This window comes from Solanum tuberosum, unplaced genomic scaffold (genome assembly GCF_000226075.1).
Source record: "Solanum tuberosum cultivar DM 1-3 516 R44 unplaced genomic scaffold, SolTub_3.0 scf00004, whole genome shotgun sequence".
Classification (NCBI taxonomy): domain Eukaryota; kingdom Viridiplantae; phylum Streptophyta; class Magnoliopsida; order Solanales; family Solanaceae; genus Solanum; species Solanum tuberosum.
Genome location: NW_006238930.1, coordinates 4,330,701 through 4,345,825, shown reverse-complemented (window position 1 = coordinate 4,345,825; position 15,125 = coordinate 4,330,701). Strand labels below are relative to the sequence as shown.

The window sequence follows — 15,125 nt, the reverse complement described above, 5'->3', positions numbered from 1 at the left end:
TATATATATATATATATATATATAAAGGAGAAACATAGACAACGTGATGTGACACCTCTCTATGATCTCCATTGGCATTTATCTTTTTTTCTCCTTTTTTTGGGTCTTTTCAGGTTTGTCCCATTTTTATAAAATTATTCACCTTAACCAAAAAAAATTGGATCAGTTTGAAAGCACATGATGCAGAGTACTATAAATTGTTTATTAACTGTCCTCTAAGCTCTTACCTTAACTGAGAATGAATTTCTCTGTTTCAGATTGATGAAAATCAAGACCAGTCTTTAAGGCATAATCCTGCTTCTTATTCTCAGTTGACTAATGCTGCAAGAAGAGGTTTACATAGGTTTGAACCTATTGCTACGTTATTATTTTTTGCATCTGCATTAGTTCAGATATTTTTCTTATCAAGGTTTGCATGCCATTGCCACGGAGAGAAATTGAAATGTAACATTCACAAAGATCATGTTCTATGTTATTCTGCTCTCTAGTTTGCAGTGCAAGGCTATCATTGGCACAGAAGCATACCAATTTTGAAATGTTCTGCCATCTTTCGACCAATACACCATCTGAACATTTCCTGGTAGCATCCTATTTTTAAAAGAAGTGTGATAAAATTGTACCTTCTTTTTCTTCCCAAAAGTGTGAAACCTGGTATGAGACATTTCATACAAAATTGAGTCCTTACAGAGCATTTACTTGAGAAGTGAACCAATCCCCTCCACATGACTGATGCAAAATTCGATTATTAGTTTTTTAGAATTTTATCTGCAGTATGTGTATGATCACGTGTATTAATCGCTGCTATACTTTCTATCATTTTGTTCTCTATGTCAGTCTTAATTACCACGAAGAGTCTAAAACAAGGTATTTGACGTAGATTCTGCAAAAACACTAGTTCTATGAAGGTTGGGAAGAATCTAAACTTTTTTTCCCCATTCTGTAAAGGACTACTATGAATTACTTGCTGGTCTTTGCTTTCCATCCGTATACCTTTCTATGTAGTAAAGCCTTGGCCAATTGGTCAGGTTGGGAACTTTATTCAGCCATCTGTCAACAGAGTCTTCTGCTGGTTCGGATGTGGATGATCCTCTTGTAGCGCTGCTAGGAGTATTCTGGCAAATGTTAGAAAAACTTTTTCAGTCGGAGCACATTGGAAATGCTATTCTATCTATGGCAGCATGCAGAGCTCTTTCCCAAGCAATTCAGTCATCGGGTACTTCTTTTCTGATTTATTTAAAAAAAAAATCTCTAAAACCAGCATTCAATTCTCTGAAATTTTCCCCAAGAACGACAGGCTTACCAATTACAACTTTTCCTTTTCCATATTTATACAAGTAAATTTTGTCACCTTGTGGACATGCATTAGAAATTGGTACCTAAAATTGTCACCTAGTAGGCCTAATTCGATAATAAACTTAAGTATATCTCAGATATAATACTATAAGCAACTGACTATCCAAATATTTGTTATCCAACAGATGTCGTGAGATGACATGTCAAAGCCAATTGGCAATTATCAATTCAATAGTAACCCAATTCAACGTCTGTAAAATGTAAGAAGAGGGGCGAGCCACATCAACAAAGTGTATTAGTCAAAAAGGCTTACTTAAGCTCATCGATGTGTACTCCTAAGCTGTGAAAGAGAGGGCGAACCAGGAATAGTGAATGATTACTCAGTCCAAGGTGGACAAGCAATATGCAAGTTCAAAATACAAAAGTACATAGTTCCACATATAAACTAATATATTTTTGACTATGGTACTTTCAGTACACATTGCATATAACATATCAACTGGGGGTTCATTAAATGTATTTCAACTAGTCGTTGCTCTCCTAATCCCTTGTAGCTAGGGACCCCTATATGCTACCAACCCCAACTTCTGGAATGGCTGGATAGGGTAAGCTCCACCATTGCAGGGGCGTATGTAGGATTTCTCATAAGCGGTGTCGACATAAAAGGTGTAAGTTTTGGTACCGAAATTGTACAATTTTATTCATCCATAGAGATACAAATTTATAATATAGAAAAATAAACTAGCTAGCAATCAGATTCCTTAATTCTAGGAGAGTTGAGAATCAAGGGATGATTCTTATATCCTAACTTATTTAATAATATAGCAGACATGATTTTGTTAGATCAATTTAAATCCTACAAAATCATATCTAATCACACTTAGCTATTTACAAATCAACATGCCCCCTCAAGTTGGCTTGTAAATATCTTTCATGCCTAACTTGCTTACGAGAATTTCAAGCTTTGGTTTAAACAAGCCTTTTGTAAAAATATCTGCAATTTGTTGATTTGTTGGGACGAAACGCATGCACATGTTTCCTTCTTCAATCTTCTATTTTATGAAGTGCCTATCCACTACAACATGCTTTGTTATGTCATGTTGAACTGGATTGTGATTAATACTTAATGGCGGCTTTGTTGTCACAGTACAATTTCATTAGTAACACAAACAGTTTTTTTAGTTTTCCATCATCTTCTTAAGCCAAATCATTTCACAGATCCCATGGGTCATAGATCGATATTTAGCTTCAGCACTGCTACGGGCTACAACATTCTGCTTTTTACTCCTCGAAGTCACAAGATTTCCCTAGATAAAAGTACAGTATCTTGATGTAGACCTCCTATCAATAGTAGAACCTACCCAATCTGCATCTGTAAAGCTTTCAATGCCTCTATCTTGACCTTTTCTGAAAAACAATCATTTCCCCGGTGAACTTTTCATATATCTTAGAATCTTGTTGACCGCTTCTTCGTGCTCTTCCTTCGGAGAGTGCATAAAAACAAATAAATGAACAATTCACTATAATGACATCATAATATACAAAAGGACTGGTGGGAGGTGGCAAGTATTCCCGTGGAATTAGTCAAGGTGCGCATGGACTTTTTGCAGTGTATGAGCCACAAAAATAACTAATACAACTACTGAGGCGCAAAGCCTTGTATTGCTCAGAACTTTTAAAAAGATACACACAAGTAGCTCTAAGAATCGATCCCATGATATCTCCAAAATAAAATTAACGCTTAACCATGAGAGCTGAGACTTCCATTGTAACAAGGGGTGTCATTTATTCCTTTTATCTAATTTTTTTAATCTTGCTTGTTAATCATATATACATATGTATAGCAAAACTATCCGATGAAGCAGTGACGGATGACATCACATAAGCTAAGGTGGCTCCGCCCCTAACCTATGAGCATCTAATTTACCTGTGTATTAGTTCAAGTATGTAGGTAGCCTCACTGTTTTGCAAGTACAAGCAATCCATTGCCTTTGTTTATACATATAAAGTATTAAAATTATCTAATAGAGTGACATGGCAACACTTATATACAAGGACTATACCAAAAAGTAGAAAATCTTATTAAAACATATGGTTCTTTTGATATAAGGTAATAAAATTTTGTTATTGGAGGGCATGGAGACACCCATTTACAAGGACTATACCAAAAGTAGAAAACCTTACAAAAACATATGGTTCTCTACAAACAACAATTCTATATTGTAAAAACCTCATGGGTACACCAAAAGGAAATAAGGTATAAGAAGTTACTTCTCAAGTTTATTAAATCCTTCTCTTCTCTATCAAAAGCTTTCCATTTTTCTCTCTCCATGTGATTCACTTAAGTTGCTAGTAGAGTAACATTTCATGCTCTACGTCTTCTCTTCCTTCATCTAAAGATTAAACGTTTTTCTCTTTAACCGCATCTAGCATCACCCACTAAAGACCAAACCATGACAATATTTGCAACCGCAAGCGAGATGCTCTTCGGCAATGTAAAAGGAGGTGATTCATGTCTTCTTGCAAGCTTCTTACACATCAAGCACCAACCACCACATGTAATCTTCCTGTTCCTCTAATTCTTATTCTTAGTTGTCGGAGAAGTGGTCGGGACGTAACCCGTACACCACGTATTCTAGTCAAGTGAAAGCCCACCTTTCTCGGTACCCTTGGAATCCACTCCAGAAGATGAAAAAATTGACTCTTGCTGCCCCAAGGCTTTTCATAATTGGATTTAATAGAAAAAACTCCATTATCCCCGCCATCCCATAGCCTTATTCAATACAAGATACTTGCTGATACATTTATGTCACGTATAAGAATGTCTTTGGTCATGTATAGAGTTTATCAGGTGCAAGTACAACATGTTTCACAATAAATAAGTGGTGATACAGTTACCACACGTGTGTAGTCTCTTGTACATTTAAGACTAGTCAAATGCATATACAAGCATGTCCAAACACAACAAATAGGACCATGTTTACATACAACACAATTAAGCCCTGAAAGCAACCATAAGAGAGGACTCCCACTCACCTTAAACCTCATTTATAGCAGCCAAGCCTCAATTATGGTCACCCACAGTAATATCTTGTCAGTTTAACATCAGTATGAATAACCAATCAAATTCTAGTCACGAAAGATAAGTTCCAACCACCAAAACCTCAAAAATCCCCTGCCCCCACTCTTCCAAGTATACATATAAGCCATTTAAAAGTCCAAGGTAATATAGGTTTCCAAACCAATACAAGAACAGGTTATTTACTGAAAGTCTCTTGTACATAGTATCTTCCTAGAGAAAGTTGAGACCTTGATCACATAAATTACTTACTGCTTGGGTGCATTACATTTGCAGGTCAGCACTTCACATCCGTTTTGCCAGGAGTGCTTAATTGTTTATCGACTAACTTTGTATCATTCCAAAGCCATGACTGCTACATAAGAACAGGTAGAGTGTTATAGATTGCTTCAAAGCTTTGACGTGTACAATTCTTCGTTCTTAGATGTGTTTTACTTCCCCTATGCCCTTTTGCAAAACCAGTATCATTATTTCTCTGAACTTTGCTTAGAACAAGTCTCAGTTTCAGTGCTGAAGCAAAGGCTTTAACTGGTTTTTTGGCTGTGGAAATTTATACCAGGAAACAGCTTTAGGTCATTGTGTCTTTTCCAGCTTGAATCTGATCTTCTTTTGATAGTCGTAAGAGTTGGCAACTGTCAACTTAGCTGAGTTGCTCATATTTCCAATACAACTACCTTTGTCTCAGCTGATCAGTAACTTTTGCAGCTTCCATTCTCATTGAGGAATTTGGCAGTAGAGAAGAATATGGACATCTTTTTGTCAGTATCTTTGAAAGATTTTCCAAGTCAACATCAATTATGGCTCTTACTTCCTCATATATATGTGATCAAGAGCCTGATCTGGTGGAGGCCTTTGCTAATTTCGCATCTATTTTCATCCGCTGCTCTCCGAAGGTTTTTGGTTACCTTTTTCTATGTTTATATATATGTGATAACAAAATTAATTAAAATCACAGTTGCAAGTTTTAAACTTATTTTTTGTACAATAATAAATCATAGGAAAACTGATTAAATCTGCAACGTAATCCAAACCAGACAGGGTCTCTGAGAAGTACAGGTTTAGTTAAAAAGTTGATTCTTACATGTAGTAATCAAACACTGATTTTGATTATGGAACTTGAAATATGAGGAAAATAATTCCTTCAGGTGAAAAGATTCCAACCAAATGCATGTTTTATTACGTATTAATATCTGATGATTTAACATTTTATATTATAGTTTTTTATTCTTATATCACCCTTATACTTTTATCAATGGATAAAGAGTAAAATATTCCCCCAAACTATGTGAAACGGAACAAGTTTTCCCACTGTTAACTGCCCTACCCAAAGTCGTCGATTTTTCCCTTATGGGCTAACATTAGCAGCTAAAGTGCAAATTTAAACCATTTGCAAAGTTCAAGGGCAAATACAACCAGTTTAGCTCCTTTGCCCGTGATCTTTTCCAAACAAGTGTATTAGACCTAATTGTAGCTCTGTTGCTTGTTCTGTGCTTTGTGTTTCTCACCTCCCAAAAATGTCTTCCTTTCATCATCATTGCTTATATTTATTTTTGCTCTTTGTCTATCTTATCTGTTTTTCTTCTCATCTCATTCATGAAAATATGGCAGTGATATTTATGGTTTTTCCATTATTGTTTACCTATATGCAGGTGCTTATTAAAAAAAAAAAATAGAGCATGTACGTCGTTATTTTGTTTTCATAATTAGAGAAACAGCTTGTAACTTTGACACCTTCTATTCTGGATGTGTCTCAGGAAGTGTTAGTAGTTTCTGGCTCCATCCTTGAATTATCATTTCAAAAGGCAGCTATATGTTGCACTGCTATGCACCGTGGCGCAGCACTGGCAGCAATGTCATTTATGTCATGTAAGTCGGGAAAATGAGTTGAAGTCCCCACACCCATCAAATATCCTGCATAACTTTTGCTAACATTTCATTAACTGTTTTCATTTTGTGGCACCTAATTTTCTACATACTATTGATCTTTGTTAGAATATATAGAGAATATGTGCGTATATTCATACATATCTAGATTTATTGTACTTGAATAAGGAAAAAAGTTGTAGAATATTCTCTACAATTTTAGAATTGTAGAATATTTGGTCATCAAAAAGAAAATTGTAGGATATTCTATAGGATATCTTCGGCAGTATTATTCAAAACATAGTATGTGAAGCGAGGGATTAATGCTTCATGGGTAAATACATGCAATATAGAGAAGTTTGCACCTCAAACAATGGTGCACAAAGTAAGTCTAATAAGAATGTCGCTTCTTTGAATCTCAACTTTGAGGGGTTGGATTAATATTGGGATTATTGTATGTTGGATGCTGAAATTAATTATTTAATTACAATTTCATTTTAATTGTGCTAAATTCATGTATGTTTAATATTTTTTAATTCCGTTACATTGTGTGCTTCACTTCTTGCTTTTTGTTTTAAGCCCTATGGACCGTGTCACTTTTTTGCACTTTTTGGTTTTCAAAACACTGATCTTAGGAGCCCCTAGGGCTTTGGTCTTGTAGTAAGAGTGTAGCTTGTGATGTGGGGGTTAGGCACACCTTACAGGTTCGAATCCTACCGCAAGTAAATGTCAGGCTTTTTAGTGAACAGATTAGAGAGCGGACTATTATCTGGAGTTTCAGACCATGCACCACTGGCCCTTGAGGATTTTTATCCTAAAAAAGATTTTATCTTCAAATACTTGTATTTAATTATAGTATGTTTACTAGCGTAATATAGTTTTCCATATTGCATCACAACCTTTAGGACCCGTTTTGTAGACGGTATTAATTAGAATAGTCCATGGATTAAAATTTAGTCCAGCAAAAACTTTGTTTGGTTACTTTATTTATAACTTAATCCACGGATTAGTTATACCCCATATGAGGTCTTATTTTAACCCTAGAAAAGGGAGGGATAACTAATCTAAAGTTTTGAGAATCCTTGGATAAGACCCCTAAATGACTAAACAATCCCCCAATCCCTTTACTTAAATTTCTTTTGTAATTTAATGTCCTTTTTTATTTATATTGGAATGGTTATAAATGTTCTTTTAATTTTTCAAATTCGTTCAATGTTATTTGATGATTTCACAAACTAATATTTTTTTCTCCATGTTTGATTTGCTATATTGGGTTGATTTTATTTTTGGATTTTTCTTAAATGTAGTTCGTCGATTGACCACTTGAACTATTTGTTTTCTTTTTTTTTAATAAGCTTTAGGTATTTGAACAATTTAAGTAGCCTTAAATCTATGTAAAGTTTAAGGTATATTTGACCAACAAAAAATCAGAAATACATTGTGCTATCAATGATGTCCGTAGTGGCACATCACACCTCAAAAAATAATAATAATTTTTCTTATATTTTAGTATTTAACTTGACTAGTTAAATGAAATAGAAAATCCAACAAAAATTCAAGGATATAATTGTAAAGAAGATTTTTGTAGAGTTTTATCCTCAAATAATTCAAGTGAGAAAATAGCAAACATGGCGACAAAATTATTCTTCTCCTAACTAGTTAGAAGGCCACAAAAAATAATATTGTCCGGCAATTATCTACCTTTGACCCAATTACATGACATAGGAAATCTCATAATAACTCAAGAGTATAATAGGAAAGAAGCTTTTTATAGAGTTTTAAACAAAACACAAGATTAGGTGGGAAGCAATGAAACAAACACTTGATAAAAACTAAACCATGTATTACTAATCCCTGCATTATGCATCTTTGTACCAAACGACCCCTTACAATCTTGGTAGACTCAAATATCTTCAACGACCAGTGAGCGATGCCAACCACTGTATGTTGCCACATGTCCAATGTGTTCTTTTCTTCTCTACTCCTCTCTTCAGCAATTGGTGCCACTACTTTCTGGACGACTATTCAGGCGTTGCTCCTCTCTCAGCAAGCGTTCCTGCATGTTTTAGTTGATTATATTTTTGTGATAAAATATCAAGGGATAACACAACTTTTTCAGCCCCATCCCCTTCCTCAAGTTGATGAACCTTTTCCTGACGAAATAATAATTTTGTTAATGTTGTCAAAATATCTCAGTATGAAGTGTTATAAAAAGTAGAGATTTTACAGAAAGATATGTCTTTTTCTAATAAAATAATAATATTGTTAGTATAGTGGGAAAATCTCAATATACATATATCATAAAAAGTAGAGCACTTACATGAAGATGGATCTCATGGGTGGACAAAAATTAATAACTAATATAAGTGCAGTGTCATGCACCTAAGTTGTACAAATCTTTTAAAACTCTTAAGTTCTTTTCCCTCTATATACAACATAAGAGCGTGCAGAGGTACATCACATGTTCTACACCTTCTTTTCCTCTTATAGGTCTAACTTACATCACATCTTTTACAGTTGCCGACATTGGCCACTGTACTCCAAACAGATTTAGCATTGTCCACCACAACAAGCTCTTATGGACAACGCATTAGCAAATGTCTACATCTTCACTTGAAAGTTTGCACATGAATCGCTAGCTTACACATTTTAATCTTTTTATATCAAGAGATAATTTCGTTGAAGAATGGGAAAAGCTACAAAAATAAATGCTTCTCTATGAAAGACACTCAATTGTCCATACAAATAGGAACCTCATGGGTGCATCAAAAATACATTAAAGATAAAAGGCTATTCTTCAAATGTACAAAATCATTTTGATTTCTTTGAAACCCCTTTGTTCCTCTCTCCATACAACTTATATAAGATCCAACACACATGCCTAACATATTCGCTTGATCGCCCTACTAATTAATCATCCTTTTCTGGCATTCGGGTATGGTCCACTATATTCCAAGACATCTCAATATCTTCCAGCATATTCGTGAACTACCTGGAAATGCTATAGGAGGTGGTCCACATCCTCCCCGAATTTCGCAAATGAAGCACCAACTAATATAGGTGATCCTCTTTCTCAGATTTTCGGTTTCTGCCTCTACTCCAATTGTATCCTATCAGCATCAAAAAGAACTAATGTGTCATCCGTGAGTAATAGGTGAGTCACTCTAATGATGCCTTGACTTCTGAACATTGCTGAGAAGCTGCTCAAATGTCCCTATACAACTACTCTATCCATCATTCTGCTTGTTGCTCTTCCACAACTAATGTAAACATGTAGCTACCAAAAAATCTGCATGGACGGTCATTCACAAATGCCGAGTATCTGACGATAGATATGCAAATTTTGATCCATTTTTCCTCTTGTACTCAAAGCTCATACTCAGCAGAATGAAATCCAGTAATTCCAGTTGACATAGACATATGCTTTCTCAACGTCTAGCTTTCACAACAAATACAGTTCTCCTGGCTTACTTCCGGAGTCTACTGGTTCATTTGCCACCAAAGTTGTATCTACAATATGTCTACCTTACTCAAAGCATTCTATAAAGTAGACACTATCTTGTTCGAGACCTTTTTTAGTCTATTGGAAAGAACCTTGAAATGATCTGATAAAATCTTCTCACTAAACTAATAGGTCTATTGCCTTCGATACTCGGCGTTTCCTCCCTTCTTGGATGATGGCTGTGAAAGATTCATTCAGACTTCTCTCAAAATCTCCAACCTATTAGAATGGTGCCAGTCTCCAACACCTCCCCCTTGGCCCTGCTACAGAATTGTTGGGAGAAAGCAAATGTAAAACTATCAAACTAACTTCTCATTTTCCCTGAAGTGTTGCACATACCTGCATGCATAAAGAAGTGTTGAACTTGACTCCAAGTATTGTCTTAGTCCTGCTCAACCTGAACCTTTATAGACTTCAAGGTCTGTCTCCAAACCTCCAGCCTAGCATTAACTCCGTCATGTATCTCGTCAATTAATACGATGTCATTTGCAAATAACATACACCATGGCACCTCCGCTTGGATGTGCCGCATCAGTTCATCTATCATCAAGGCAAATAAAAATTGGCTAAGGGTTGATAACTGGTGCAACCCTATTAGTTCTTGGCAATAACACATATTTCCTCACCATTACATCACTTTTTCCCAAACTTTCCTAGTGTGACTTAGCAACTTGATACTCTTATCTGATAGTTGTTGTAATTCTAAATATCACCCTTGTTCTTGTACTATGGTATACTTGTACTCCACCTCCATTCTTCAGCCATTTTTGACATCCTAAAAATAACGTTAGATAACACAGTTAGCCACTCCATGACTGCTATTCTCTTCAAATTTTAATTTTATTGGATATTTTTTAATCGCCAACTTCTTGTCCATTATTTATTGTTTTTTCCATTACCACGTATATGATCCACAAGGCACACTAACTACTTAAGTTTTGTGTCCGGTCAAATATCATAAAAATAGGATCCGAGCCTGTGTAACTCTCTACTACCTCCCACACCTCCTCCTCCCAATTGCCCTCTCCATCCACTCCCTCTTCTTATCCCAAATTTGCTTAAATTGCATCCCTCATGACTTTTTTCTCCAATCTACCTCTTCCATAAATAAACTTGGTAGAACCCCACTATAGCTTATTATACAGTCTCTCATGTACACACCACCCAATCTACCTCTATCATCTCTGTAAAATTTCTCCTATTTTTCACCTCTATCCTGAAAGAAATTAGTATTAGAGTTCCCCTACTCCAACCATAATTTAATGGGAAACTTGCAAACATTAGGCCTTAAATAGGACTCTATAGATATAGTTTGCTTAATAATGGATAATAGCAAAATGTTAGGGGAGGGGGAAGGAGAGAGGCAGGCGATATCGAGGAGAGAGTGTATTTTTTCGCTGATTTTGGAGAAAAAGAATACAAATACGAATTGATTTATATCAAAATGAATACATATTAAGAGGAGAGAGGCGAGCGAGATCAAGAGAGGGAGGAGAGATGATTGTATTTTGTATTTTTTTTGCATTGTATTCTGTATTTATTTTGTATCAATTGTATCTTGTCAATTGTATTCAAAATACAACGAATACAACTTTATTCATCCTCTCTTTGATTGGGTACAAATACATTTGACAGAGAGGATATAAATGCATGTTGTATTCGTATGAATACAAATATAATTGATTCAAAAAATACAAAATACATTTTTTTGAATACAATTGAAATAAAATACAGAACTCTCACCTATATTTGATTGAATACAATTGATACATAATAAATTTAAATGTATTTCTTCTTATTGGTAGGAAAGAGAAAAACAGAGAGAGAGAGAGGGGTGAGAGAGAGGAGAGGGCAAGGGAGAGAGAGAGAAAGAGGAGAGGGCAAGAGAGAGAGGGGAAGTGTTTTTTGTAAAAAGAACATATTGCTCTTTTTTATAATATTTTGAAACTACAGCTATTTTCCATAAATAAGTTGCTAATTTTGACTAGTTTGATAATTTTCCCAAATTTAATGCCCTCAATTTTTTTTCCAACTAGTTTCTTAGAGTGGCCAAACTAGCTAACACCCTCTTCAATTCCTTTTTTCTGTCTTCCTCTCTTACCTCCCAAGTCCTTCTGCCCTCCAACCATCATTGGCTTCCCTAATTTATCAGAATCCCCTTCATTTTCACCTCAACCCTCCTAAACACCTCCTTATTCCACACACTTATCTCCCCTTGCAACAATTTCAATTTCTTGGCATTTTGACTTGTCAGTAACCGGATGACCATTCCACCATCCCATCATCTATCTCCAAAGTTTGTCACTTAAACACATGTTCTCGGACCTGTAGGGGGAATTTGTGTGTCTTCCTCTGCTTCATCCAACAAAATTGGAAAATGGTCCACAATCAATCTAGGCAAAGGGGTTTACTTGGAACCGTCTCTTCCCATGCAGTGGATAACAAAAACCTGTCAAGTCTAGAACTTGATGTTGAATCCTCTGTTTGACCCATATTGACCCATGTTTGTTAATCTTTTTTTAAAATGTTCCTGCTATTAGAATAGACCCATTGCTGCAAAGCATGTGAGAAAACATGTTTTTTTTCGACGTTCTGAGAATCCAAACTGGTAGGTGTGGGTAACTAGTGTCCTCACATATTTAGTCGCCTGTGTAAGAAGAATTTTGTTGAAATAAATTTATTTTCATCTCTTTGCATTTCCAACTATCCCTTTGGACAATATGACATTCTTGTTATAAAATAATAATTCTATAAGGTTCTAGAATTCCTCTTATCTCCTAATCTTGTAGATTTCTTCTGAATGTCAAATTCCACAAGGTTTCTCTATCTTGAAACTTGTGAACTTGATGAATTGTCGTGTCCATCTTACTTGAGCTGCTGAAGGTGGTTGGAACAAAATGCTTAGGCTGTCGTCACTGAACCATCTCTGCTACCCTATCCAGCAATATGTTAAATGTCGAAACTTGCTACATTAAATATTTCCAATACGATCTGCTATTAATGAGAACCACAAGTCATAGTGAAACATGAAAATATCTTGATCAGATCCTTATCCATAATCTAAATCTTGTGAAGTCCATTAGATAGTGCACCATAATGAATTTTCACATTTTTTTACATGATTTGTTATGTCTGTTGAGTATAGCCTATTCATCACATCGAAATTTTCTTCTGATTCTGACCTTTAGTAAAAATGCGGTTCTATACATCTAATGATTTGTTATTCTAGTCTAAATGAGAAACTCTTAACTTGATATTGTGCTTCAGGTTTCCTAGAGACTGGCTTAAATGCTTTGGTTGAATCCCTTACGCATGGTTCTGAACTGGAAGGCATAGTTGGTATTTCTGATAGTTCAATTGATGCTATGGCAATACAAGTCATATCTCACAGCGGCGATGGCCTAGTGTCAAACCTAATGTATGCTTTACTTGGTGTTTCTGCAATGTCAAGGGTAAATTGAACCAGCTCATGTTTATTCCTCGAGATACTATAGAAAGAACTGGTAGCAATCAAGTTTGGTGCAGGTTGCTTTGTATCAAAAGCATTTATTTTGCAAGTATGCCGTAGGTTGCTAGAGTCTTATCTTTGAATTACAATTCAAATGTCATATATGCAAGATCGTGTAGAACCAATTTTGCCAGAATGGGATCCTTTTTTACTAGGAAATATTATCGTGAGGATCAAGTGGCTCGCTATTATTTGTGGAGCATCCTTAAGCCATTTGGAACAAAAGCAGGAGTCTTTGAACACTACAGTTGGATGATTTCAATCTTTATGGTCTTTTTGACAATGTTGTCGTTTTCGCTAACACTGTTCCCTTAACAGGTTCACAAGTCTGCAACACTTTTGCAGCAATTGGCTGCTATGTGCAATTTAAGTGAAAGAACCACCTGGAAGGCTCATCTTTGTTGGGATTCCTTACATGGATGGCTCCATTCTGCAGTCAGTCCTCTCTCTCTATCACTATTTATCTATCTCTCTCCTAAGTGCCTTTCTCATTTATTTTATCAAAACTGATCCTGCTGCTCATGCACAGCAAACTTCCTAGAAGGAAAGCAGCACTTATATGAGCCTTATGAAATGGTCATCATTTGTTACTTCTATAAGAAAAAATGTTTTTCCAGCTACTATGATAAGTTGAGAGAATTGCATTGAGACAATGTTTTTGTGGGGAGAGTTGTATCAAAACACTCTTTTGTGTGACCAATAATCGTTTTCCAGGTACACAATTTACCAGCTGAGTACCTAAAGCATGGCGAAGTAGAGTCTTTGGTCCCTCTCTGGATTAAAGCACTTGCTGCTGCTGCTTCAGATTATATTGAGAGCAGGCGAAACGTTGGAGGAACAAGTGATTATGGGCATATGCAAGGTAAAGGGGGGAGAATTCTGAAGCGTTTAGTGAGAGAATTTGCTGATGGGCATCGCAATTCTCCAAATTTTACTTGAAATTTGAGCAATTGCTGCCATAGGTTCAATAATATTGGAACTGCGGCATCTTCATTCTATATAAGTTGAGTTTTGTCCTGGAATGCAGAATCATTCTTCTCCAGGAGTCTCAACTTCTTGGAGAATTTGTGCATTTTTTGTACCAATGTACATTGTACAGTATCCCCAATTTTGTAATATAGAAATCAGTCTTGTAATACACAACATATCAACGAGGCACTGATGGCCCATTTATGACAATTGGTTAGAAGGGTAAAAGAATCATCCAAAGAGAAATAAAATGGAGGATAATGATTATTCTAACAAATCTTACTTTCCAAAGTCGCCTTTTTGGTTGTTGGAAGACTTTCTTATTTAAAGTCTAAATGTGAATTGGAGGATCTCCTTTTTAAGGAGGGTATATGGATGGGAGAGAATACTTTTGTCCGGTTTATTTTTACCGTCTAGCACAATTGATATGCATTTAGCTTCTTTTTTTTGTTTGGGGTAGGGCAGTTTAAAATTTTATAATCTATCATGTGCTTATGTTGCAGAACTTTTGGCACAATTGAAATTGGTACCGAGGATGACACTAATGCATTTTGCACCAACCACTAATGATTAAATATTAAAAAGTAGGACTATACTAATAAAACAAAAATATAAAGGTTAAAAACACACCTAAATTATTTCATTTTTTTAAGTTTTATACCTAAACTATTGAGATAGTGTGTTTCATACATAAACTATCACTTATTAGTTTGAGAAACACATTTCTCTCTTTTATAACACTCTTACCAAAGTGTGTATTGTGTAATATACTCTCTTTAATTTAAAAAAATTATCACATTACACTCCACATAGACAAAATATTCCACCTTGACAAAAACTAATAAATTATGTGTTAGTTAAAATCAAAGATTAAAAATTATTATCCCAAAAAAATACTTTTTTCTATAAAA

General features: G+C 35.4%; 1 protein-coding gene across 3 annotated transcripts in view; it reads left to right on the top strand.

Annotated features, from left to right (window-relative positions):
* Positions 1-14,491, top strand: part of LOC102593612 (transportin-3) — a 75,477-nt gene extending 60,986 nt beyond the window's left edge. For all 3 annotated transcript variants that reach the window (XM_015307911.1, XM_006338689.2, XM_006338690.1), the window contains exons 17-24: positions 258-343; positions 1,026-1,213; positions 4,649-4,741; positions 5,078-5,265; positions 6,127-6,238; positions 13,005-13,189; positions 13,564-13,680; positions 13,960-14,491. In XM_015307911.1, coding sequence (XP_015163397.1) covers positions 258-343; positions 1,026-1,213; positions 4,649-4,741; positions 5,078-5,265; positions 6,127-6,238; positions 13,005-13,189; positions 13,564-13,680; positions 13,960-14,184 — 1,194 coding nt within the window. In that variant the 3' untranslated portion in view covers positions 14,185-14,491. The remainder of the gene's footprint in view (positions 1-257; positions 344-1,025; positions 1,214-4,648; positions 4,742-5,077; positions 5,266-6,126; positions 6,239-13,004; positions 13,190-13,563; positions 13,681-13,959) is intronic.
* The last annotated feature ends 634 nt before the right edge of the window (positions 14,492-15,125 follow it).